Genomic DNA, 25,939 nt, shown 5'->3' with positions numbered 1-25,939 from the left:
TTAGCCCTGTTACAATAGTTATTTCATGAAAGGAAATAAAACAAATGACAGTTTAATCCTTCCCTGAAAGCTCTTAGGACACAGATGGCTAACTAGCCATAACAGGGACACTGTTCCTGGTGAAGTGAGCAAAAAATAAATGCCTTACTGTATAATAAATAATCCCAGTCAGATGTTCTTGTTCCATTTTGTTGATAAATTGCTGCATAATCACAGGTGAAGGAAAAATAGCTCAATAATTTTAATGTGTCTTTCCTTTTCAATGCTTAAATATCACATAAAGAAATTTAAAAGAAATTACTGTTTTTCTTGGCAAAAAAGACTTTAAAAATGTCACCAAAGCAGCCTGAATCTTAGATCTATTATCTTTTTTTTCCCCCTTCTTTTTGATAGGCTTTTCCTTTTTCTCTTGAGGTAATGAACATTATTGAGTGGGGGTCCAGTAGAGGTTAAGAAATGAGAGAATTTCCCTCCAGGGAGGAGATAAGAAGGAAAATGAACCTCATGTGACAGATGTTAGTTACATTGCTTAATGCACTACTGGAAGACACTCAGATGCTATGGAAATAACCTATTATAGACACCACAAGCTGCAGTGCATAGCATTCAGGTCATCCAAAACTTCCCCTTCTAAGATTATTTCTTTCATTGCCTTTTAACTTTGCCAGATTTAATCATTTAGGCTGAACTTCTCCACACCAGGTTTTTGCCTCTGGCTAACTTTCTTGTCATTTATTGTTGAAAGTTTCATCCAAAACTGTTCAGCTATTTCAGTGAGTAAGATTGGAGGAAGATCTGTCACTTTACCCATAAATCCTGAAAGGAAAATGCTGTAAAAACTTCTTCATTTTGCTCATGCCAACCATGAAGAGAGACTTAACACATTGCAAGTATCCAAGAGGAAGGACTTTGGGTGCCCCTTTTCTGTCCCCTCCCATCCCAGAGCGTGGCCAGCCCCCAGCGTGGGTTGCTCTCGCTGCTGTGGCTTCCGGCCCTGGCTTCGGTCCCTCTTTCCCAACTCAGCGCAGGGAGAGGCAAGAACTGAGGCTAGGGCAGAAGGGTGGGCAAGCAGCCAGCAGCAGCACTGCCCAGCAAACCGAAGCTGTGCTTTGCAAGCCTGCCGGCTGCTTCTTGAATCTTCCTTCTCCCTTCTGACCAGTCCTTGGGATTTTCTGTTCCTTCTTCCCCCCTACACCAGCACTAGGTACTTGCTCAGGTTACCCTTCTCCTTGCTATAGGCATAGTCCCTTTGCTCTGTAACTGGCCGCTGCAACACAGAAACGGGTTACAGAGAACACACGGGGCCTTATCTTCTATCCACAGTTGTAAAACTTTCAATGATTTTAAAGATCTGAAAGGGTGAGGGTGCATAAGACTGGTAGGGAGGAGGCGAACAGAAATCTGCCCTCCAGCCAGCTTCTCATGGAGGAAAGGAGTAGGATATTAATGAAGGAATAGCTGGACAACTGGCAGCTCATGAGAGCAGGGCTTGTGTCTTCATATCCTGTAGCACCAAATACAGTGAGACCCTTACCCTAATTTGGGCCCCTAGGCATGGCTGGGGGTAATATTAATAATAACAAGGCTGTTCTCAGTTTGTGCACATGCTGTTTTCCAAGCCTGGCGGTGCAGGAAAAGGCCCATCCCTAGGAAGGGATGCTGGGCCCTGGGAAGATAGTTTTTATTTAGCGTAATGGAAGCTAGTGTCAGCTGGAGTCAGAGGTTTGATTTTCCATCTCAGAGAGTGTAGATGTTTGTAGCTCTCCCTTGGGAGGTGAGCTCTGGGATTAGTGCATTAGTCAGAGAGCCCATCGCTGTTACAGGAGACACTCTCAGAAAAAACAGACTCCAGTTGAAAAGGCAAAGGATTAAAGTTGCAGCCTTGTCCGTTTCATATCTAATGGTAATCGCATAGCAAATATAGTTTTAGATAATTGTGAGAATGTTGTGTTTAGAAGACTTGCAATTAAAATGCATATTCCAGTCACAGAACAGGCAGACACAGATGTTTATTGATAAGTTTAGCAGAATAATGGAATCAAAGCTGGAGAAGGAATTTGCCACAATATTCGTGATGCACAGAAGCCGAATGAAGTCTGTGAGCATTTTGAAGCCTCTCACCATTCTAGGTTAGGAAAGAAGGTGCTTTCAAGCTGCAGAGCACTGGTACCACTAATCAAACATGGACAGATTCAAAGCACATGCAGTGAAAAGAAGGATGAATGCCAAACATTGCTCTGCTCCCCAATACTATCAACAAAGGCAAACAGATTATAGCATGTTAACTGCAATCTGTGCAGGAGGGTTCATGTTGTTACTCGTGTGTGTCTCACTCCAAACCCTCCCTGCCAAAAAAAAAAAAAAGTAGTATGTACTATTGTACATACTACAACAATTGTAGTATGCCAGTGGTCCTGGTTTAATTTTATAAACAGATGTGACAGTGGTGAAGTAAGGCTAATTTATTGGGATATTTTGAATTGAAGTGTTGCATCAAGCCTACAGATGAGCTTAAAATATAAATTTTGGAGTCTTTAGGGATATTCAAATCTTGATTTGGCCTGTGCACTTTGGCAGAGCTGGCAGTTTGGATTCACCTCTCATTATAACAGAACACAGTAGTGCCGTATCCCATATCAGGAAGCTAGACGTCCATTGAAGCTGGTGGCAGAACTCTCATTGACTTTGGTGGGGGAGGTCTGGATTTTCTCCCAGCAATTCATCCCAGAGGACAAATTTTTAAAGCAAGGGTTGATATAAGAACTTCGGCACCATGGCTGAGAAGCATAAGGTTGAGCGCTAACAGACGTTGCAGACATAGCGAGCTGCAGGTCTGCTAATTGAAGAAAATTGGTGTTTTGAAATAGCAGACCAACCGGAGTCCAAAAAAGTCTCTGAAGTCTGTAAAAGAAAAATACATAGGCAGTTAATAATGTAAATGAACTTAATGGAACATAATGGAAATGTGTGAGTAAGGTCCGAATTCAGTAAGGGGAGCTCAGCATTTCTGGAATTGGGTTACAGATTGTTAGGTGGGTCCCAGGAATCACCCTCTGGGACGTGACAGAATAGACAAGGAAAGCAAAAGATGATTTTTTTTCCCTGAGATCTATCACTATGGACTAGCTCTTGCAATTATCCTGTACTTTACATTTGCTACTGGAATGTTTTGAAGTTTGTGTTACAAAGTCCAGTTGGTTTCATGCCAGATAGTCATTCCCCCTATTTCCTTTTGAGATGCAGATCCAAAAAGTCAGATTATTCTTTCTACATTGAAAAGTAAGTTACAATAACTGAAGCACACTTAAAAAAGGAACTAGAGCTCTTTCTAATTATATATAACTTCTGCCAAACACTTGTAAGCAAACAACACTAATTTTTTTTTCTGTGGGAGAGTTAGAAAAAAAATATGCAAGAAAGTAGTGTGTGTTTCCACTTCTGTAGTAAATGTTGGTGTTAGTTCCTGTATGTTTTGAATTGAAATCTTTCAACAACTGTTTTGAATAAAATTCAGATTTTTTTTTCAGGAAGATGTTCTAATGTAGGCAGTTTCTTTCACAGTGTACATAATAGATGGTAGCAGTGACAATGAATAACCTCCAGCAAGAATACAGTGCTGTGCAATATAAAATGCTGTACAATGCCAATCAAGTTAATAGATTGTGCACTGTATAATGCAGTGCTGAGTTAAATTCATTCCTTCACTTTTTTTTCTTGATCACTGTAAAGTTTCCACAGGAGTTTATCTCAGAAGATCTAAGTAAGAAAATCATTATTTGGCTCTTAATTGGTGAGACAGAAAATAGCCTTGGCAAATGCTGGCACATGGATCTCTCTAGGCTCCCTAGAAAGCATGGAAGTATATGGTTATTCCTTCCTTAGAGGCTATAAAATGCCTGACTGCTAAGGCAAAATTAGCTACCAGCAGAATTCCTGATTTTCATCAGTTTTGTGCACGGCCTAATCAACTGTTACCTCTGTGCAGAACATGAAGCCCCTCCTTGCCTTATGCATGTCCTTCAAACATAAAGTGGAAAACCAGAATCAAGAAGAGATGCTGCTGCACTAGTGTTTCCTCATAAGTTATGTTTCCCCACTGGCAGCAAGACAAGGCAAAGGAACAGGATAGACGAAAGGATTTCAGGGGAGATGAAGAATAGCGTTTAGGACTATTTTCCTTTAGTTTGATCTCTGCCACCTGCCATATCTTTGAGCCTGAGAAGGCCCCATTTGGTTTAGTATAGTTTAATCGCTGCATTTAAACGTGTGTGTAAAAAAAAAAAAACAACAAGAACCCATCTGCATGGAACCAAATTTGATATTCTCTCCCTCTCTTAACGTGATCCCATGAATTTCTTACATTGTTGTGTCCCATGTACTAAGGGTCCCATGCAGAGAGCAAACAATAAAGCAGCGAGAAGACAGATGCTCTGCTAATGGGAAACCAAGGAGAAGAGAGTCTGTGAGGGATTACAGGCAGCCTGGGGTCGGAATACATTATTAGCACAGCACCCAATTCAGAAATTAGTTTTCAGAATTAAATGGCTGAGGCATCTTGGCAAAAACTCCCGATCATCCCTCTTAAAGGCCTTTAAAGCATAGAAGAGCAGGAATCTCAATTCTAAGCTGATCACGTTCAGTGACTTTGCAGTGCTGTAACAGTGAATTGTAGTGATTACGGCTTCATACCCCGACTGCAGCAGCAACTGCCACACCTACTGAAATGTGTAACCCACTTGAGCTGTTTGCATAAACCTGCAGCAGGTTTTAAACATCCCATCAAAGAAGAAAATGGGTCTGAATGAGATTCCAGGGCCTGTTTCCAGGAGGAAGGTTTTGTTTTGTTGCGTCCATAACAGCAGGGAAGCGCATCAGCCTCTCCTTGGGCACGGTTAGGCATGTGAAGGAGATGAAGCGACACGTCTTTTCACAGATCTGATGTTGCCTAAGGTAGTAACTTTGGGTCCTGAAGCCTTTTTCAGACATGCTCTTTTCTGAATGTTTTTGCTTTTGAAAATGGTGATGAGAACATGAAACTTTAAAAGATCCTGGGTAGACAACCAAGATTGGTTAAAAGATTGAGGGCAGACAGGAGAAATTGTTTCTCATAGTAGTTGGTGGGATTATCCTCCATGCATAATTTGTTCATTATATGCTCAAAATTCATTGTTAATTTCTTTTGGATATATTGCACATTTGACAGAAGAGTTCATAAACCCAAAGATTATCACAGGAGGACGCTAACAGGCCCAAATATTCAGGACAGAGGGGGACTTGTTTTCTTCTTCCATTGAAACAAAGACTTTTGGACAGAATCAGTTGAGATTTTTTGCCTGTTTGATAATCAAAGTATAGTGGACAGCAAACAAAAGAAAAGTTCAGCCAGCCAAGTCTTCTGCTTTATTTTTACTCTTCTATTCTAACATAATTAACATATTTCTCAAAGTTTATTTACCTTCTCAGAATCTCATATCATTGGGGAGCTTGATTATGAAGTCTTGATTCTTGCACATTAACTGAGATTTTATTATCCTGGGAGAGAGATGAAGGACAAGGTAATATATGGGAGAAAACAGTTGTGACCAAACTAAGGAATCAGGAAAAAATAATACCACTCTTCAATATTCACTTGCCTTCCTTGCGTTTTGGTAACTGGCATCTCATTTCTAAGTCATGTAACTGAGAGTAAAAGGCTAATGCTTCATTTTGAGCTTTGATTTTCAGGGCTGTCCTTTTTATAAAAACTTTGTTCAATGTTTTTATATATGCTTAATCAGTATCTATAATCAATATTTGTTAATGTTAAAAAATACAGTCCCTATTTGTTACGGTTACATATGGTCTGTAGCCTTGTGAAAATTTCTGGCTAGTTTGAGATTGGTCTGTGTTTACATTTTCTTACTGGTCTGCCAACTAAATAGTTTTTTGTTTTGTTTTGTTTTGTTTTTTAATGGCATCTATACGAACCTTATAAAGTCAGGCCAGAATTAAGCCTAGTTCTGCTTATACCCTGAATGATACTGTATGTATAAAACAATGTAACTATGATTTGGCTTCTGTGCTGGAATCCTATCCTATCAACCCATATTATTCCACTGTGTCACCTCAGTCTGTTTTTCATGTCTCCAGGCTGTGAAATGGGCTGGTATGCCCAAAAACTTTTATTTCTCCTCCAACTATGTCAGTAATGAAAGAGGCTGCAAGTGTAGAACGTAACCCCACTTCTCTTGTACTTACCCAGTTTACAGACTCGGGGGGACTGGTCCCTTTGTTCCACCCGGCCGCACTGGGAACCCACCAGCGCGATGCGGCTTTTGGGTGTGCTGACAGCTAATAAGGAAGGCGTTCTGCCTTGTCTGCAGTCTGGAGCAAGTCGCAACTTCTGTCTCATTGCACACAGAAGATTTGTGAAGCTTGATATATTAATCGAATGCCTCAAGACTGAGGTTGCCCATTTTAATTAGTATTTTAAGACTTGTTTTGTAAGCTCTGCTTTTAAAATCGAGAACTTAGCACAACAACCATGTCTGAATGCTCCAGTTAGGAACAGAAGCAAACATAGCAAAGAGGAAGTTGACAGGTGAGATGCAAAAATGTGAAGAAAGTCATTTATTGGTTACCTTTAAGCAGCAGTGTCCACAGGGCTACCATCACGTAGAAAAGCAGTGCTGCTGAGATCCGAGACTATTATTCTTTTCCAGTCCAGACAGATTTAAAGAGTGAGCAGAGCCTAATCCAAATGCCAGCTCTCACTGAATCAGACATTTCAGGTTTGTCCAGATCAATGCTGTGATCAGAAAAGAGAACAGTGCAGTGGTAAAGGAGAGTTCCCCGAGCCCATGAAATATTTTATCGCTGTTATTAGACTTGCTGCCATTTTGCAAAATCTTCTTAACTGAGTAATCCAGCTCTGGATGTGTTTGACAAATAACAATTCTCTTGTTAAAAACAAATCATGGTTTTAATTTAATAGGGTTAGTCATAAAGAGTGATTTTGTGTCAGCAAAACCTTTCTTTCTGACAAGCAGTGTAATTTATGACAATCTAGTTAGCAGTAAATGACATTAATCTGACCACTAAGCCATTCTGTTCTTGGGGAATAATGTTCCTTCTTAATCAATAACTGGGTAAATGCGCCTTTGCATTCCTTATCAAATGACAGCCAGATGGTACTGGTAAATTCATTCCAGCAGGATTTTAGAATTAGCTAGGTTTGTACTATTGTTAATCCTCTGCTGTCTGCTCTGCTAGGACCTACCCACCTGTTTCCAGTAACCCCTGAGTTCACAACCTTAGGAAATAGTCTAGCCAGATGGTTACTCAGATATAGTGCAGCCAAGAAGCATCCCAAGTAGAGCCTTTTTTCTGCCTCAGTAAGAAAAAAAAGCAAGTACTTTGATACGAAAGCTGCTACCTGAAAGTGGGGAGATGAACCCAACCTTTTTTTTTCATGTCTAGACTTGCATACTAGTTTCATTACACAGTTCAGAATAATATCTTGCAGAAATAGCCAACTAAAATGGTCTGCCCACCTCTGTATTTGTTCCCAAACACCCTAGACTGTTAAGTTAAAGTTTTAAAGTTTCATAAGATGGCATGAGCAGTGTTCCTTAGTGTGTAGTAAGCAGGGAGCTGTGTCAGCTGCAATAGCATCATTTACTGACTTGTGGGCCCATGAAAATATCTGAGAGACCCTTTTCTTCATAACTGCTTTTGTTGCACAGCAACAATACTTTTGTCTCCAACCTATTGATCTGAAATAACATATAATCTCTTCACACCAATAAAAAGGAAAACATATGGCAGCTTTAGGCTGTGAACCAGTAGCTTTTGAAGCAAGGGGACAGTTAATCCCCACTAAATCAAGGGGGAAATGGAGCAAGGCATAGGCTCTGTAGGCTGAGGCTGCAAGGATGCATTAGATGCTCTGAGCCAGTTAACCTGAGCTCTGGCAGAAGAGTCCAGTTACCCTTGTCCTCCCATTCCATGTCTTTTATCTTAGGTGACCACAGTACTTTTCAGATGAGCTTTGCTGTAACCTTAATTGCTAAAGTTAAACCTCACTGTGCAGTACCATGCAAATACCTGGGCACCCCTTCCCCCTGGCAGGAAAGAATGCGCACGCAGCAATTAGTTTACATGGGACTGTAGTGGGTAAGGGTAAAGTTCAGCCGCTGCAAATAGCAGTTTCAAAATTACATGGCTGGAGTTCTTCAGGCAAATGCTACCCGATTGCCTGTAGGGTAGTTGTCTGGTAGGTCAGTTGTCTGGCCTGATAACCTTGATGTTATTTGTCTTTTTTTCTCATATGCCTCTAAACCTAGGGTTAAAGAAGGACTTCGACATCTGAAGTAGGACCTGCTTTAGGGACGCAAAAACACAGCTGAGATGTAAAACACTCAGGCAGGGAAGTGGGAGCTTTGGATTCCAGGCAGACAAAGGCATCTCCCTGCTGACGTGCCCCCGTCACTGAAACCGGGAGGGCTCTGCTGCCAGGCCTGCCCTGGGCTTTCCCCTTCCCGGTGCAGGCTTGAGCACAGGCTTGTTGTTAGTTCTTACCTTACATTACTGTTGCCCACATTGCATAAGGAACCTAAACTCTTAAAGCTAGACTTTCAGATTCTCCCCTGGATCAAAGTTTGATATTCACAAGGCAATTAAATCCCCATTTGGCCCTGTCTTCCAGCCTGCATATAACACTGAGTGAAATGTAGGTCCCAAAGGCAATGCCAGTAAGTATTTGGTAATTAATTTTAGTATGAGTCAGGAGACGTATATTATTTATTTCCCCCCTTATCCCCACTCACCCACCCCTAGCCAAAAAGCATGAATGGAAGCTAATCCCAGCACACCTAGACAACAAACACTGCCCCCCCAAGAGGCTTTGAAAATAAAACCCCAAACTTTAAATAATCTTGTTATATAGCAAACCCCAATGTTTCTGTGCATCAGAACACAAAGCTTGCAGCTGAGCATATTCCAAGTGCAGGGTGAAGGCTTCTGAATCTCTGTCTTCCAAAACTACTGTACAGTTGCTATCATATACAGCATAGGCTGAAAAATAGCACAGTGTTTGCTTAAGAGATTTTCTACAGCTAGAGGGGTGGCTACTAATAATTCTTTCCTTTCTGTCGTTTGAACAGTATTCAGGTTTTCAGCAAACAGCAGACAAGTGCTTTGTTTGTGGACACCTCATAATGGAAATGGTAAGAGACCTAAATTCCTAATTGTGGGATATATTTCTTTTGATATATTTCAGATAGTGCACTTCAGTACATTGTGTTTTTTCTCTAGTCAGACTATTGTTGTGTCTCCAAGATTGTCAAGATAACTTTTGAAATTCAGGAAGTATCATAAATAAGCTAAAATGCTGTATTGCTATCAAGTATAGTAAGTTGGGCTTTTCTTCCTCCTATGATCACGGGAGGCTGTTGTTCTGCAGCATCAGTTTTTCCCATCAGTAGAATAAAGACAACTATAAATTTTAATACCAAAGTGGAAAATGCAGAACAGCTTCATAGGAGAACATGGTAAAGGAAGAGAAGAGGCTGCTCTGTAAGACAATGAAATAGTGAGAGCTCTATCAAAGGGAGGCAGTACGGACTGCTGAGGAGAGGGACATGTATTCGTAGTCCTGAGTTTGTTGCCAGCTCTGTGACTTGCTTTATTTACCTTCTGTCACTTGCTCCACCTCTGTATTTTTTTCTTTCACATTTGTTAAAATGCACTATTGCCATTCTCATTTGTAGGGAGCCAGTAGTCAGTTTTATAATGAAAAATAAGGGCTGTGGGTTGGGCCAGATAGTTCTGGCATCGTTTCACTGAGTGAAAGTATGATGAATTTAGACTGTTCTTTCTAAGCGGAAATTCCTGAACAAAACAAAGTAGACTGCACATTGAAGTGCGGATCATGATACGTTATCATATATCGTGCTCTGATATATTATCGTAATATATTGATGTTTTCCTCTTGCTTTAAAATGTTCATGGACATCAGCATGCCTAATAGGAGTAGCTATTGAGTTGTGAACATGGAGGTTCAGTAGAAGCTGGAACAGAGACTTAACTAATGAGGATCTGGCTCATATCCTGGCACCACTGGTTGGACAAGGATATTGTTCGTTTTAGCCCAAGAGCAAATTTCTAGAGTTGTGTCATGCTGGGAGGGGGAGGGTATTCCGACTTGCATGCTTTGAGCCGGCCCTTATTTGCAGAATCCCAGGCAAGAGTCCATAATATCTCGTTGGTGTAGTGCAGTAGCTGGAAGTTTGGCAGGTGCTCGTCTGCCTTTCTCCCATCACTAAGTGTGCTCCAACAAAAGGAAACAGCACTGGGAGCTCCAGGAATTAAGCAGTCTTATTTGGCTATTCCTTCATGTTCCTCCCCAGGAGTGAACAGACAAGAAACGTGCCTGCACAGTAGTGGGACCGATGCACAGCTAAGGAGCAGAGCTGCAACTCCACAGGCTTGGGCGCAAGCCTTGAAGCTGTTCAGGGGCTCAAAGCGCAGTTGAATTAGCAGTTGTTTTGTGCAAAGAGCTGCTGCAGAGCTGGGGTGGACTAACAGAGCTTGTTATATTGCTGCCTGGATAGTAGCACGTGCAGAGAGGAGCTGTTTCTGAATTGGAGCAGGCTTGCAGATTGATCGGAATCTCATGCCAGTCACTGAACAGAGAACTGTAGGGGTTTATGAGAGGGGAAAACAAGGTGAAATTAATTTGGTTTCATGCATTTTTTCCTATACTCCACTTCTTTTTTCGCATTGATTTGAACTTTATTTGTAGAAACCCCTACGGAACTGTAAGAATTTGGCCTGTGGAGATTTTCATCTCCAGCTTATTAACAGCTCCAAGCTGGACACTATTGCTAGCAGATACTTTTTGAAATTACCTCCCAAAGGTGATTCTCACACCTGAAATGCATGCAATGGGTGGTGTAATCCACTGAGAGCTGCCTGAAAATATCATGTACTATACTTTCCAGAGGTTTGTTCATGGGCTTGGCGCATCCTTGTTGACATCCCAGTGCCACTCTAAGCATTATGTACAAGGATGCCAGGAAGAGGGGATTTGTTCCGTAGCAGTGTAGATGAGACTGTGTCAGGCCTTTCCTTGAAACCTTTAAAATGCGATACAGAAGATCAGCATGGCAAAAGCCTGGACACTTTTAATTATCCACTGATACAGATGGAATCTTAACTGAAACTGATGGGCCCCTGTGAATGCTATCTAGTGGATCAGAAGCACTAATAAAGGGACTCCGATTTATTTGTTTATGTTTTGTTGTTTGAGTATTGACTGATTCGGACTGCTCCTGTTACAGCCTGTTATGTTTTGCAGATTAACTCTGTATCCCAGTAACTTGTATTTGGCTGCAGCAGATTTTCCAAGAAACAGCTGAGGAAGCCACTGTTAATATCTGTTGGGCAGTATTGGCCCTGCAGAGCTAAGACTGATGGTCATTAGCTTGATTTTTTCACAGTTCTCGCTCTTTACTGAGAGCCTTCTATAAACCTACTGAAATAATAATTTATTGGTTTTAGAAGGGCTCTCACTGATAGATTTGCAGAATGGTAATTTTGTCCTGAAGTGTATTTCTCACTCACTTAAGAAGTGCATTATTGAGAATCAGACACAGCTCTGGTAGGGGGAGAGTAATTTGATGTAATTGTGTTTCCACTCATTTTACTGTTTGCCTCCTAAGATATTACAGGCCCTTGGAAAGTCATACCATCCTGGCTGCTTCCGCTGTGTGGTATGTAACGAATGTTTGGATGGAGTCCCCTTCACTGTAGATGTGGAGAACAATATTTACTGTGTCAAAGACTATCACACGTAAGTACACAGATCCATTGCATGTTTTGAAAAAATTAATTAAATTACTGTTACAAGCCTTGCAGTAGATAAAGAGTGCATGTTTGTTCTGATGTCCCTCAATGCTCTTCCCACATGTTGTATTTGTAAGGTATATTAAAGTTGTATTAAAGATCACTTTGCGGGCGCAACATGACATAGAGGTTCCCAGTGAGGCTGAGAATCAAACTGTGTCAAAGGGGGTATTTCTCTGGTGGCTGCTTCTATACTTCTTTCAGGACTTTTAGTACTAATTAAACCAGGCTAATTCTGCAAGTGATGGTAGGTTCTGCTGGCTGCTTCTAAAAGTCCAGATTCTGGCAGTGTGTGACAGTGGAGTATATGGTATGTTAACCTACACAGGACAGTAGGCATGTAATTAGCAGCTAGTGTCAGAATGATTTTAGCCTCATTTGGCAATACATTTTTGAGGTTTAAATGATTAATCTTGGGCTCTCTTCTGCTCCTACTCAAAGCCAACGTGAATTAGCTCCTGTCAACCAATAATGCAGCTTATGCAGCAAGAGTAAATCACTCTGAGCTCAACCCTATTGGTCTGACTACATTGCAAGAGTAGAGTGAATGTTGGCCCAGTGATTATCATAAAAAGCAGCTGTGGGTAAGACCAGTTGATTTATTTGGTTTAATAAGTAGATCCTAGCCAGTATCAGCCCCTCTCATATTTAGCAGGGTCATGTCTTCCTGACATTAGTTGATGACAGTCCCTAAGTCAGGAGCTGCTTTGCGTCAAAGCAGGGAGTCCATGGAAAAATGTGTATGGCTTTATGAGTAAAGGAAAGTAAGAAAGAAGGCAGAGGCAGAAAGGTTGGATTGGTTGTGCCTAGAGATCAGGAAGACCTAAGCAATAAAAAGCTGGGGTAGATGAGCCTCTCTTCCAAATCTTCTTTTCCTTGAATTTCAGTGAAATTTTAGAGATGTTTCAAATTGCTTGGTTCATTTTGCTAAAAAGAAGACATGGCCCTCTTTAGTTCTATTTTTCTGAAGAAGCTTTGAATGTGATTTGAACACTTTCTTCTTGTACCATAGGGTTTTTGCACCAAAATGTGCTTCCTGTAACCAGCCGATTCTACCAGCACAGGTATGCTTTAACATGCAGACTCTTTAGGGAAGACAGCTGTATGCATATGAACACTTTCTAAAAACATATTAGATACTTTTCCTCCCTCTTCCAGAATCTATAGTATGTCAAATACAAAATTAAATACAGTTCAGCAGCAATATCACTCCCAAACATTCCCAGAGGTTGTAACAGTCATAATACTTACACAGCATAGTACTTTGTATCTTTAGGGTGCTTTCCAGGTCTTAATTATGCTGTTATAAATCTCATCTAATTGAAAGCTCTCATTGAGTCTCCAAGAACAACCCAAGAAATAGAGCCCTGTTTATTTTTAGAATCTCCCATTAGCTTAAGTAGCAATTTTATTTGTCTGCTACATTTGCATTTCTGATGTGGATCTGTTAATATGCCCAAACTTGAAAAGACACCTGGGGGTTACCCTGACCCTGTTAAAAGGCCACACAGCCTGTCGTCCTAGGGTGGCACTGTAATGCCAACTAACTTATTCTTAAGCAAGGGCCTCAGTACCTCCCTCCTCTGCCTCTTGTCGTGTACAGAGGCAGAGTTTACATTGTACAGCATGCCCACCTCCACCACTCTGCACGTTACACTCCATTTGTCATTATTAATTCTTTTAAATGGCCAGGTCTCAGCTGCATTAAAAACGTTCTAAAGGGTGAGCCAGAACTGCCTGCTCCGCTGATGGGGAGTGAGGAGAAAAGCCCTATCTAAAGTTCACTGGTTTGGTGTTTTACAAAGTTACTTTTCTTTAAAAAAAATGAAAAAAAAGGTGTAGCTGTCCTACTGCTGACTCATCTGATAGTTAACAGGATAGATTCCACCTCCTTTCCCATGGAGATTTCATAGGTTAGTTCAGGTCCAGTAGTGCAGGTGCTAACTTGTCCACAGTTCTCTCAGACATAGTTTACATCATATCTGATGCTCTAACCACACCTGGAACTGGAAACAATGCAAGAAAAAAAATGTAATGAGCTCTGTCTTCAGACTGGCTCACAAAAAGAGTCTCTGAGGTTACAAGAAGGGTATGGGCTGCTGTGCAGGGTCTGGGGCTCAGCCAGGAATTATACTTCACGGCATCCACCCTCACGCTGAGGCTTTGGCCTGCGCACATAGTGACCTGCCAGACTGGTACGTAAATCCCTGTGGGGTACATACGGTGACATGTGTGTGTGCAAAATAGCGTGCACCAGCTGGTTTGAGGGGGGAATACAGTCCTGGAAAGATCAGGGCAGGATGTCTACAAGGGGAAGTTACCCAATCAACAGGTCATAGTTCTTGGCTGCTAATTTGTTCAAAGGCACCCAGGATTTGGAATACGATTTGATTTCAAGAGAAATTTGTCTCCTGAGGACAAAGTTTTGGCTACACTTCCAAAAGGAGCTCTACAGCTCAGGTGTGTCAGAGATCCAAACGGCTGTCGCACAGTGAAAACAGTGGTACAGTGGTGTGCTCTAGGGAGAGAAGACCTTTAGCTGTCACAGAGCTGCTCTGCTGAGGGAGAGGGGTTCCTGCAGGGAAGGAGCTTTCCAAAGCTACAGGTTGGGCACTGAAAGAATATTGACAAGCACACAAGCCCAGTCTTACATTCTCTGTGCTTTCCAAACAGGGCTCCGAGGAGACCATTCGAGTGGTATCAATGGACAAAGACTACCACGTGGAATGCTATCACTGCGAGGTAGGTGTTGAGCGTCTCTGCCTGGCCGCGACACGGCAAGTCTTTGCTGATAACTAGCAACCTCTCACGGATGTCTGACTGCACCGCAGGGTGTACTCCCCGGCTCCTGCGCGTGCCTGGGCAGGTAGGGTTCTGCCACACCGCTCTGTGGAGGGAGGGAGGATGAATGCAGCAGTGACTTGCTAGCTGAGCTGCAAGTGGTGCTGTCATCTCCACTAGCACGAAATTAGTTTCTTTATTTTTAGTCAACTAATTTCAAAAGCTGGCTGCAGGACACTTACATATTTATTGAGGCAGAGAGACCAAGCTGTGGAATAAGTCAAATTGCTTCAAAGGGAGGAGAGCTGAGTTCAGTCTTAGCTCTGCATCAGGCAGTATGAGGAGGGAAACAATTTGGGACCGTTTTGGGGGATCAACCCAAAAATTCCCTTTTACTGTAGGTTTGTCTGATACAAAATGCATCTCTTAACATAGATCCTAAACTGTATTGCCATCCAGTGTGGCTTATCTTAGCACCAGAAGCAAAAAAGGGAGCAATCCTCCTTCCATGCACTCCTGCACAAAAGGGTTTTATAAAGAGATTTTTTCAAATGAGGGAGAAGAGAGCAAAATTCAGGGCATCTTGAAATGTGTATGAACCTAAATATGAGGAAGAGCGAGTCCACTCAGCTACTTCCTTCTAACAGAGACAGCTGATACTTCATCCTTTCCTATTAATTTTTAAGAGAAATTGACAGAGAAAATCTAAGCATTTTGAAGAGCTAGCTGTGCTTCCCTCCTCCTTCTTCCCCCATCTATTGCTTTGTGCAAGCTTCACCTAAGATGACAGCTCCCTCCCCTTCTCTCTCAGCCTATTGACTTTATATTAGAATGTCCCAATGGGGGTTTATTTCCAGTTCTGTTTCATTATTCAGTTCCCCATTCTCCTTCCAGTTTGAGGCAAATCAAGCTGCCTCCACATCTGCCCAGAATGGCAGAGTGCATTACATGCAGAAATTAGGGGGTTAGCCATGTGTTAACAGGGGTAGGTTGCTGCCTAACAGCCTCAAATTGGGCTCTCAAACTGTACACAATGGGTCACTGATACCTCCAAATACCGCTAGTAAAGTTAGTGCCGCTACTTTGAGGTATTCAAATGGACACTTTACAAAGGTCCAATCTCTAGGAAAACTTATAGAGCCATTTCTGAAACTCTGTTAAGTTGCCATTATCAACTGTTGGCCATGCAAAGCAAGTAATCATTCTGGAAACTCTGCTGCTTTTCCATGTCATCTCTTTCTTGTGAGACTACTTAACTTCTGTTGTGAAGTTCAAGACAGATTGCAAATCAGTAGGACGCGCCCTTGCCCCCCCCCCCCCCCCTTTACCTGCAGAAAAAGGAATACAGTTTTGGAGAGGGGTGAAGGTATGTTATGAACATTTGGCACATCTGAATTAAAGTTCTAATGAGGAACTCGATTTTAAATTTTAACTTAATGGCTCTAAGTTATTAAATAGCATATAGTCACACACAGACAGCTACACTGGCTCTAGCTCTGATTAAAGTTCCCTAAACTAACATTCCAGTTTTAAAGCTTACTTTAAAATTCATTCTTCATTCTTACTTAAACATTATAAAATTTGAGGATTTTGACTTGAGCTATGAAAGCTGAAAAATCATACTTCATGTCCAATTAAAAACTTTTCCTTAATTTTCAATACTAAAATGATCTATGCCCAACTTTTTCAACCTTTTTCCTTCTACTAAGTGCGCGGACACATACTCAGAATCTCTAGTTTGTCAGGACTGGCCACAATAAGAATTTTTAAGTACCTACCATAGTCAAAACACCAATCCAAGCACAAAAGCGCATGACCTTTGAATGCCCTCAAAACTGTAAGGATGACAACTTAGAACAGGATTGTACCTACTGCAGCATATATAATAGTCAGCAAGCAGGAGTGTCTGCTTTGTTGGTTTTCTTTTTACCTCTGTTCCTCCACTGGTGTGCATCCATGTTGTCCTCCAGTTGTTTGTCAGAAATACCAACATACCTCCACAAAAATAGGAACTACTGGCCTTGAAGTATTTAATTTTTTAAATTCCTGTGTGAATTAGCAAAAGTTCAGTTCTGCCTCAGAAGAAAAACATGCTCCATCTCCCCCCTCCCCACTCATCTTTCTTATTCTCTGCTTTGTTCTCCTTGTGTTCTCCAGCTCATGCTCCCCCGTTTCCTTCTCACCATCCTGTTACAGAACCAGCTCCTTTTCTGTTCTAACCTGCTGTGGTTTATATGTCAGCATGAGCTCTGAACAAGGGTTAGTGCTTGGCCTGCTTTTGTCTGATTTGCATCAACATTTACTAGATGAAGAGACCAGAATGGGATTCAATTAAAATAAATGCTAGAACCAGGCTAGGGTAGTGCTATAGCTTGTCCTGTTAGGTTTCAGTGATGTCAGTTTGCTTGATACAAGATAGTCTGTGTCCATCTACCACAAACTCTGGGGGTTGCTGCCTTTGTCAGTATTGGGGGCAGCTCTCAGGGTTATGCAAGACAGTTCAGTGCTGTTACAACTTACCTGAATCACTCACTGATCTAGGATGTATGTCTGTCTTCTAGGATTGTGGTTTGCAGCTCAACGATGAAGAAGGCCATCGCTGTTACCCATTAGAGGGCCACTTGCTCTGCCACGGCTGTCACATTAGGCGCCTTAATATTAAATTGCCATCACATCCACCTCCGAGCTATCCAATGCATGTCACAGAACTCTGAAAGACATTTTCCGTTACAATAAGCCGTACAAAAGAGAAGACAGAAAAATCTAAAAATGACTTTCGTGTTCTCTTAAAGATGAGATTCCTGTAATAACCATCTAAACCAGCTATTTATTTTTTAAATCAGAGGTGAGGGGTCCTTTCTGATCTTGTACATATGCATTCTTTTATCTAGACATTTTCACTGAGATACTGTCTACTTGAACAAATAATGCACCACTAAACTGTAACTGTAAATGGCAGCATTTCTAAAAACAGTGGTACAAAGGGCTGTTCTGCACTTCCTCTATTCACTTTCCTTCAGTGGAGGTTTTGCCCAAGTAAGGAGTGTGGAATTACTACCCAAAAGTTAGCACCTTATCATATCGCAGCAAGCACGATAAGATAAATGCTAGCATTTTAGCTAGTTTCATTGCATTCTGGTCTTAGAGAATACAGTCTAATGTTTTTAAAAACTTAGATTCCCAGAAGTAGTGAATAGGAAAGCAAATGAGTATTTTTAGTAATGACAATTTTCAGCATGAGTTAAATAATGGCATTCTGTGAAGACGCTTCAGGCCAGCTTTCCATCCTGCTTGGTTCCACAGTCATCCAAAGACTATAGCTTGTTAAAGAAATATGGTAAGCATCTCATATAGAAACCACATAATAGAAGAATATATCCATTTGAAGAATTAAAAGATTGGTACATGCAGGGTTGTAACAACTGAAGAAAGTTATAGAGCTCTGTAATTACCTGCCGTGTACAAGAGTAGCCATGGTTTCAAAACACATTCATATTGACTTGATGATTTGGCACTTACTAAAAAATTCAATTTTTTAAACCTTTTTTTTGTTAATAGGGTTAGCAGCCCCTTTGGCTATGCAAAGTTACACTTATCTTTATGCTACTTGTTTTATACAAGACTTCATTTGTTACCAACTGCTTTACAATTGTATGTTGAAACATTATAAAGAAAGGGCAGGGGGCAGTGGTTTTGTATTATCTTTGCAGCTTTGTGTTCTTTTCTAGATGTACTTTTGAACTGATTACGGTGATTGTCTTCATTTGAAAACAAAGTACAATTTAGGAGAAAAAATAATTTAGAAAGTCAGACAATTGAAACTGGTATTTTATAACAAGTATTAGATGTACATAGAATGTACACACTTTCATATTTTGCATAAGCTTTTACAGTAACCTCAGAGCTCTGGGGAAATATGTGTCTTCCATATAGGAAGTTAGATGAATCTTTTTTTATGGTTTGTTTTCTACCATGTGTTGATGATTTACATGCAAATCACACATCTGTATGTTTAAAAAATTCCATGCATTCTCATGAGAATTGATCCAGCCTTCCTGAATTTATATTTTAAATAAATCCATCATTGCTGTCTTTAACTGTTTCCAAAATTACAATAAAATAAAATTCTTCTGCTCTAGAGGAAGTGGAAATACGAGACCAGATTCTCAGCATGTGTAAATTGAGACAGTTCCATGCCAGTTCACAACAAGTCGAGAATCTGACGAATCAGTTCTGAAATGATCACGTGTTAAATTCAGCACACAGACTGATGAAATGACTTATTTGGCAACACCATTGCCATTTAGTTTCTTATGCTCCATTGATTTTTTGAAAGCCATTTGTGGTGTTGAAAGTACAAAGGGCATCCAGTAGGCACTAATTCTTAAGTGGAAGAGTTAACTCCCTTAACAGAACTTTCTGATCATCTGGAATTTCTTTTGGGGGGGCAAGGGGAGGGACAGGAAAAAATGCTGTTAAATATTTTTTTTTCTATTAGGAAGATACAAAAGGTATGTTTCCTGAACTTTTGCCAAACTACTTTTGGCCTAGATTAACCTGTCCTTCTGAATGCTCCTTGGCAAGTCACATGCTCCTTTAAGCAGTCATTTTGTAATTAATATATATCAGTTTATAATTAATATGTTTAATGCAAGAGCCATGTTTTGAAAGAGTTACAATGCAGCTAGTGTCCTGTTCCTGCAGTGCAACTAAGAGGCCTGGCCTGCAGGAGGGTGAGCACTGGGTGCCTGCACATTTTCTCTGCATTTGCAAACATTATCTCTGTGTCCACGGTCACCAGACCAGCCTCAGAAGGAGGCTAAAAGTGCATGTGAGCCTCACTTGCCCAAACAGCAAATTCCAGAACAGGAAAAAATTGTCTTGAATTGGACTATAGGGCTAGGTCAATTCCTTAAGGTTATTACATAAAAATATCAAATAGAAGGTGTCAGAGTTTCAAGATAAACTTTTAGCATCAGCTACAATGTAATATTTTTTCCATTTAAGGAAGCTGCTTTGGACCACATTTAGCTTTGAGGCATTTTTACTTGCTTGTCTTCACAATATATTTTAAGGAAACCAAATTAAAAAAAACAATGGTTAAAAGACACAGAGAAGGTTTGGGTCTGTTCCTGTGAGCAAGTCATCCCATAACAGTACTTGCTCTTGAAAAATGCTTTGCTCAGCCAGCATGGAGGCAAAACCTCTGGAGTCATAGAGCCAGAGGTGAAAGACAGTGTACTCTGGCATTCAGACCAGTCTTCTGTCACTATCTTCCTTAGCACTTTGCCTCCTTCAGGGGCAAGTTTAAATTTCCACGCCAGCATTACTTTTCAGGGGACAGCACAGTATCTAACATGTACATACAATACTTTTTTTTTTTTTTTTTTTGAAAATGATCATACTTTAGAACAGAATAATATTTAATTTCACACGTTAATTTGTCCGTCTTTCTTATAGTTCTACTCAGTTCCAATGTGTTAAGTATCATCACAGGAAAATATTGAAAGTTAATTATTCAATATAGAATAAGCAATTTGTTTAAAACCAGAAAGCAGCAGTTGGTCTTCCAGTATTTTTCTACAGACAGGTGCATTCTGTTACTGTATAATGAAGTACAGCTTTGCTTTTCCAGCATTTAATATAAAAACTGGTGCTTGAGTGAAATTTGCCAGTTTTTAATCAAGGAACAGAAAAAAATAAACAAATTAAAATAATGGTGTGCTGTACTGTTTAGTGCTAGTGGGAGTTTCTGTACATTTTACCTCCTGTCTGGAGAATTATGTAAATGAGAAAGCTTCTTTTAATGGTTTTCTTAAGGCATATTCTTATATTAAATCAGTTCAACACAGATGTAAACTTTCTAGAGTTCATTTTATGATGTGATTAGTCAGCAGAAGCCTTGTCTGTGTCCTGAAGTTTCAGCATATTTCCATAAAGTTACAACAGCAACAACTTGTTCTCATCTGCATCATGAATACACCCTTCCATTTTGGTAAGGCATTCTTAAAAAAAAATCCCTAGAGGACGTAGCTGTTTTAGGAGATGTAGAGTCCCTAGTGCACTGGAGAATGAGTTCCAAAGCGAGGACCAAAATAATAATTTGAAAACAAAAGAACACATTCAGATAATTGGGTGTTCAAAAAGGGGTTGTTTGGGTTTCTTTTCTTTTCCTTTCACTTGTGCGCACGTGTGTGTATGTGTATATATTTTGTAAGGTGGCGCTGCAAAAAGGAAAGCATGACTAGAGGAGCTCTTTAAGACCAGAAATTCCAGAGTAGTTAAGTAAACCAAAGCTCTAAAGGAGACAAAAGCTGCTTTCTTGTGTTTCAAGAAAAGTTTAAAAGTTTGTGATTCATCCTGTAACTAATGCCGTAACTAGAGTATATAATTTGACTTAAATTAAGTTTTCATTTGAGAAATATTTTCATTTTCTTTAAAAGAATATAGTTTTCTTCCAAGAACTTGGACCAACGTTGATTTTTATTTTGTAGGAAATATATAAATTCCCAGTTTGTATATCATGTAACTAGTTTACATGTTGCAAATATACATTAGTTTAACTATTTTTGTATATATCCTTGTAAAACCTCTCAATGTGCTTCTGTCATTTAGTCTTTAGAATTACTTGTGATTTTTGTGTTTCAGTGTTTGATTCCCTTGATTGTTGAAGAAAAAAATTGGGAAATGTAGATTTATTTATCTAAAGAAGAAGCTACTTGCTATCATCCTAAGTTATTTAATATTAAAAGTCAGAAGTTTCATTTAACCTTAGATGCTATAATCTGCTTTTTTTCAATAAAGACATTTTGTAGTTATGTTTGATTTTGTAGTTTGTTGCACATAAGTAAATATTTTTATCCAGGTGGGCACTAAAGCATTTTCAGGAGACCCTTGTATTGCCTACAGAACTGCCTAACTGATATTAATTGATTGCAGCTGCATGCATGAAACATTTTGGTCCTCCAGTGCAAGTGTTACTAATTAAGGTCTAAAATATGCCTACAGCTAATGTTTTGCAGCTGCACTTAGAAAAGAATTTAGCCACTCTGGCAATTTTTAATTAAGCTTTAACCAGTCTGGCTAGTTCACATGTAGGACAGTCAGTATTGAGGAACACTGCCTTTTTAAAACTCTTGTTATTTCTTGGAGCTTTCCAGACAAGAATTACTTGTCTGGGCTATGAACTTGCATAGGGACCTTGGTTTGGGGAGGTTTCTCACATTTCTTCCTAAGTCACAGTAACTAAGAAACAGTGGCCAGAGCTCTGATAGGATAGAGAAGATGCTTTTTTTACATATATATTTTACCTTTTTGAAGCTCTTTCCCTCTTTCTGGCTTCCAACTTCATGGCACATGTGAGCAGACGGGAGCTTGATCACATTTACCTTTCGCACACAGTGGTCCTGCAAGAGCAGCTATGTCCGTCAGGCTAAAGGTTCGTCAAGGCTGGTATCTTTTCTCCAGCTGGGGCTGGACATGGATGCCTAGGGAAGAGTTTAAGAGCAAGTTCTTTCTGCTTTCTGCATATTTACACTCAGTAGTTTTCTTTTCCATTAAGCTGGTCACTGTCCCAATCCCCACGGCTGCTGTTTCCTCCAGTGCCTCCCAGAAGGCAGATATTCACGAGCTGCTGCTTCAGTGCGATTCCCCCCTCTCCTCCAAAGGTGCCTGCTGCAGCTAAGCCACTCTGACTTTGCAAAGTACAAATGAATTAACCAGCAGTACACATCTGAAAATGAAACTTACTGGTGGCTGTCACACAATGGCTGTTTTGGCAGCTCCGTCTGTTGTGACTTCTCTTGCATGGTCAGAATGGAAAGAGTTACAAATGCCACAATTGTTTTAGGAACATAGTCTGCACTACTATGCTTTAAAACAGATGTACCCCAGTTCCATAAGGCCTTCAAATGCATGCTATTTTCTCACTCCTAATTTTTCTAATTCATTCAAAATGAGCAATTCATGCCTTCCTTGGAGAAAGGGGGGGGGGGGCTCTTGCCAACTTGTAAAGCATTCTAACATGCATCACCGTGATGGTGATGCGAATGTAGTCAATAAAAGCTACAACATAATCTTACTGCAGCAAGTATTTATACCAAAACATAACCAGCCTCGTTGAAAAGAACAGAATACTTAGAATACTAACTGCCCTACATGGGCCTCCTTACAGGAAATGCATGCTGGAAAATGAACATACATTCATTGCAGGAAGAGAGTGAGTCAGGACCCCGCTCCCAGAGGGGAGTGCCACAGAAGTGTGCAGTGGAGGTTCATCTTCCTGGCATGACAGCCGATCTGTAGATCAGTGTGTAACTGTGGAGGCTGTTATATGACACATGCTTGTTAATCTGGCATGCAGATTATTCAGGAGGGATTTGCCAGCCCTGCTCTTCACCTTGCCATCTAGCCTGAGGTCTGCAGCTTTAACTCACAGCTAAGGATGAGGACAAGGATCTGCCAAGCCCTCCCAGGGCTGAACCAGAGACACTTGGCTGCTGCTGGGAACCATTAGGAATAGGTGAACTAGACTGGTGAGTCTGCTTTCAGCTCAGGTCCCTGTTGTTCAGTTTTTAGTCCCAGTAATGCATAGAATAATTGAGGTTGGGTGGGACTTCAGGAGGTCGTCTGGTCCAACCTCCCGCCCCAAACACGTGCACGCACGCACACAACACACACACTCTCAAAGCAGAACTAGCCATATATGGGTGTGTACACATATGCATTGTACACATATGGGGGGGCACATATATATATATATATATATATATATATATACACACACACACCCCGCCTATATATATGTATGTATGTACATACGTGTTTTGATAGATAGATGCATAGATAGATGGATGGAGGCGTGATGCCTTAAATAGTGAGTAAGCTAGAATTCAGGCTCAGCTTATACCTCTGTAGCATTTCCTGTCCAGCCTAGGTGGTGAACTGACAGATATCAATAAAATCAGCTGCTCAGTGTTCACATTTAGAGATGCAGGTTTCATTCCATGATGCCAGCTGGTTCTCTCTGATGCCATGCCTTTACCTTCACACCAGCTATAAGGAGCAAGATGCCAGAGGTTAGCAAATGAAAAAAGGAGAGGACACAGGTTTGTGCTGAATGCACTGCCAACACCTTTGATTCAAATACAAGCACCCCAGGTAGCAAACACTGGCCAGTGCAGTTCTTTGCAAAAGCAACATCTATGACCTTTTTTTTCCTAAAACATCCCTCACTTCAATCAATCACTGATTTATTTCCTACATGAAATGTTTGGAGGCTCTACTCCCATTAAACATTAGGAGGCTGAAAGCTGCAGGTTCCTTAGTGTGTTTGCTTTAGAAATGTATTTAATCCTGTTTAAAACAACATGTAACACTGGCACTCCAGGTACGCTAACTCTCCCACCTATACCCAAGGGAGGCAGTGGCACTGCTTGAGTTACTGAGTGGCATACAGTTCAGCGGGACGGGACAATTACAGAAAGTCAAGCAGCAAGACTCTCTACTCTCCTTTCCTCTTTGTTTTATTTACTTCAGCTTCGACACAATTTCTGTAAACAAGCCCAGAAACCAAATAAATTGTTATAAATGGAAGTGCATAATTATGCATTTCCATTTTATTTTATACATGGATAAACAATATATGGATCTTTACAGAATTTGAGACAAACTCTTTCTTCACACTTTACAGGACATGGGAAATGCTTCCTGCAATTAAGGTAGCTGTCTCCAGGTTTCATTTAAACTTTCTTATGTGGAAAAGTTTCTCTAAACTTTTCCTTTTTTTTTTTTAATGTAGATTCAGAAACTAGTTTAAATCCTCCAAATATATTTCTGAGTGCTTGGGATAAGGCAACAGACACCTTTATTTGTGAAATCCATAAAAGTAAAGAACACTCTTTTGCAATTACAGTCATTCTCCCATCCAAGAACTCATTCTAAACACAGTTTAGAGCAGCAAGCTGCAAGCTTCTTCCTGCTTGCTGCCCCACATACAGGCCTATGTTCATATAGCCTTCAAAGTATTAAATGAAGCTGAATTTGCCAGCTTCTGATCCCAGTTGGCGTTACGACCTCACGCTCGGGAATCACTTTTAGATGCTAGAAACTTTGAAGGAGAAACTACTAAGCAAGGTCTGGAAAAAATGATGGACACTGAGCATGACACATCAGTCTTCTCTGGGTGTGTAAGGCGGACATGAGAGTATCACCCATTAGGCAGAGGACATTGGTTTCTGGAAGAAATTGCAGGTCTCCGTGAAGACCCCTGGGCTCATCAGCAGCACAGAACTAAACTACATATTTTAAAAGCTATAGAGTTAACCACAATTTTGGGGCAAAACTCCAAAAGATCAAAAATATTTTCTTCTTATTCAAAATTCATTTAAGAGCCTGAGTGTTCAATGCACAATTCTCATCATTCCCAGTGCAAGTAAAGTTTAAATTGCCATATTGTTTATTAAAAGCACCCTGCCCCAGCGCAGCGCTGCGGTGCCTCAGCACGCACCACTTGCCAACAGTCACTTCATCCTATCTGAATCCTGCTCATCAAAGTGGCAAGTCTGAGTCCCACAAACATTATGGTAACTTTACGCACATCCTATTGCTTCTAGCATTGTCTTACCATTTGGGATCGATCATTTGTTGTCTAGATTTCCAACTCATAAAAACAATACCTACCATTTGTTTGGCTCTTTGTTCTTTTATCACTATAATATACAGCACTTAATGGTAAAAGTGATAGACAGAAGTCCAGCTGTCATAAGATCTGAATTTAGTTGTTTATAAACATTGTTTTATTCTCTGTTTTAAAATATTGTTTGTAACCTTTTCATTTTAAATAACATACTTCCACTTCAATCAGCTGTTAGTCCCTCTCCTACCTGTAGCACGTTTTCAAAGCTCTGCATCAAAAATGTATTAAAAACAAAGCTAGAAAAGGACATATTAAAAAAGAATACACTTACTTCCAGGTAATATGCAATTGGCCACCTGTTTTTCAGGACTCCCACTGGAGTAGGGAAAAAAATGAGCATGGATATCTACATGGAAGAGCCCAGGAACGCCTCTGAAACAGTGCAGAGGTCCTTAAGAGTGTATCATGGCACCTTCCAAACCGAATTAAAAAAAAAAAAAAAAGGCAGGGCAAAACAGTTTCCTTTAAACATTTCTGGTTTTATTCTGTAACATGCAGCAAAAACTCTGCTAAATCAATGGCTCTAGCAGCTGCCAGACAGTAAGCTGATAAAGCACACTGGATCTCATGATACAA

The 25,939-nt window shown here is 40.5% G+C and overlaps 1 protein-coding gene and 1 long non-coding RNA gene across 3 annotated transcripts in view; one reads left to right on the top strand and one right to left on the bottom strand.

The window, feature by feature from the left end:
- WTIP (WT1 interacting protein) overlaps positions 1-21,485 on the top strand; it is a 91,484-nt gene extending 69,999 nt beyond the window's left edge. Inside the window, exons 4-8 of the mRNA XM_026107608.2 lie at positions 9,144-9,206; positions 11,703-11,833; positions 12,899-12,950; positions 14,560-14,628; positions 17,229-21,485. Of these exons, the coding sequence (XP_025963393.2) occupies positions 9,144-9,206; positions 11,703-11,833; positions 12,899-12,950; positions 14,560-14,628; positions 17,229-17,381 (468 nt within the window). The 3' untranslated portion in view covers positions 17,382-21,485. The remainder of the gene's footprint in view (positions 1-9,143; positions 9,207-11,702; positions 11,834-12,898; positions 12,951-14,559; positions 14,629-17,228) is intronic.
- On the bottom strand, positions 1,991-17,256 carry LOC135329786 (uncharacterized). 2 transcript variants are annotated; one of them, XR_010391466.1, is made up of 3 exons: positions 17,188-17,256; positions 6,621-6,787; positions 1,991-2,901 (listed from the first exon to the last, which is right to left on the bottom strand). It is a non-coding gene; the product is annotated as an uncharacterized LOC135329786 (long non-coding RNA). The 2 variants fall into 2 exon arrangements; XR_010391465.1 differs by lacking the exon at positions 1,991-2,901 and adding an exon at positions 5,340-5,532.
- Positions 21,486-25,939: the final 4,454 nt, after the last annotated feature.

The sequence above is a fragment of the Dromaius novaehollandiae genome, chromosome 13 (assembly GCF_036370855.1).
Source record: "Dromaius novaehollandiae isolate bDroNov1 chromosome 13, bDroNov1.hap1, whole genome shotgun sequence".
Taxonomy (NCBI): domain Eukaryota; kingdom Metazoa; phylum Chordata; class Aves; order Casuariiformes; family Dromaiidae; genus Dromaius; species Dromaius novaehollandiae.
This window is presented reverse-complemented; position numbering and strand designations above follow the sequence as displayed.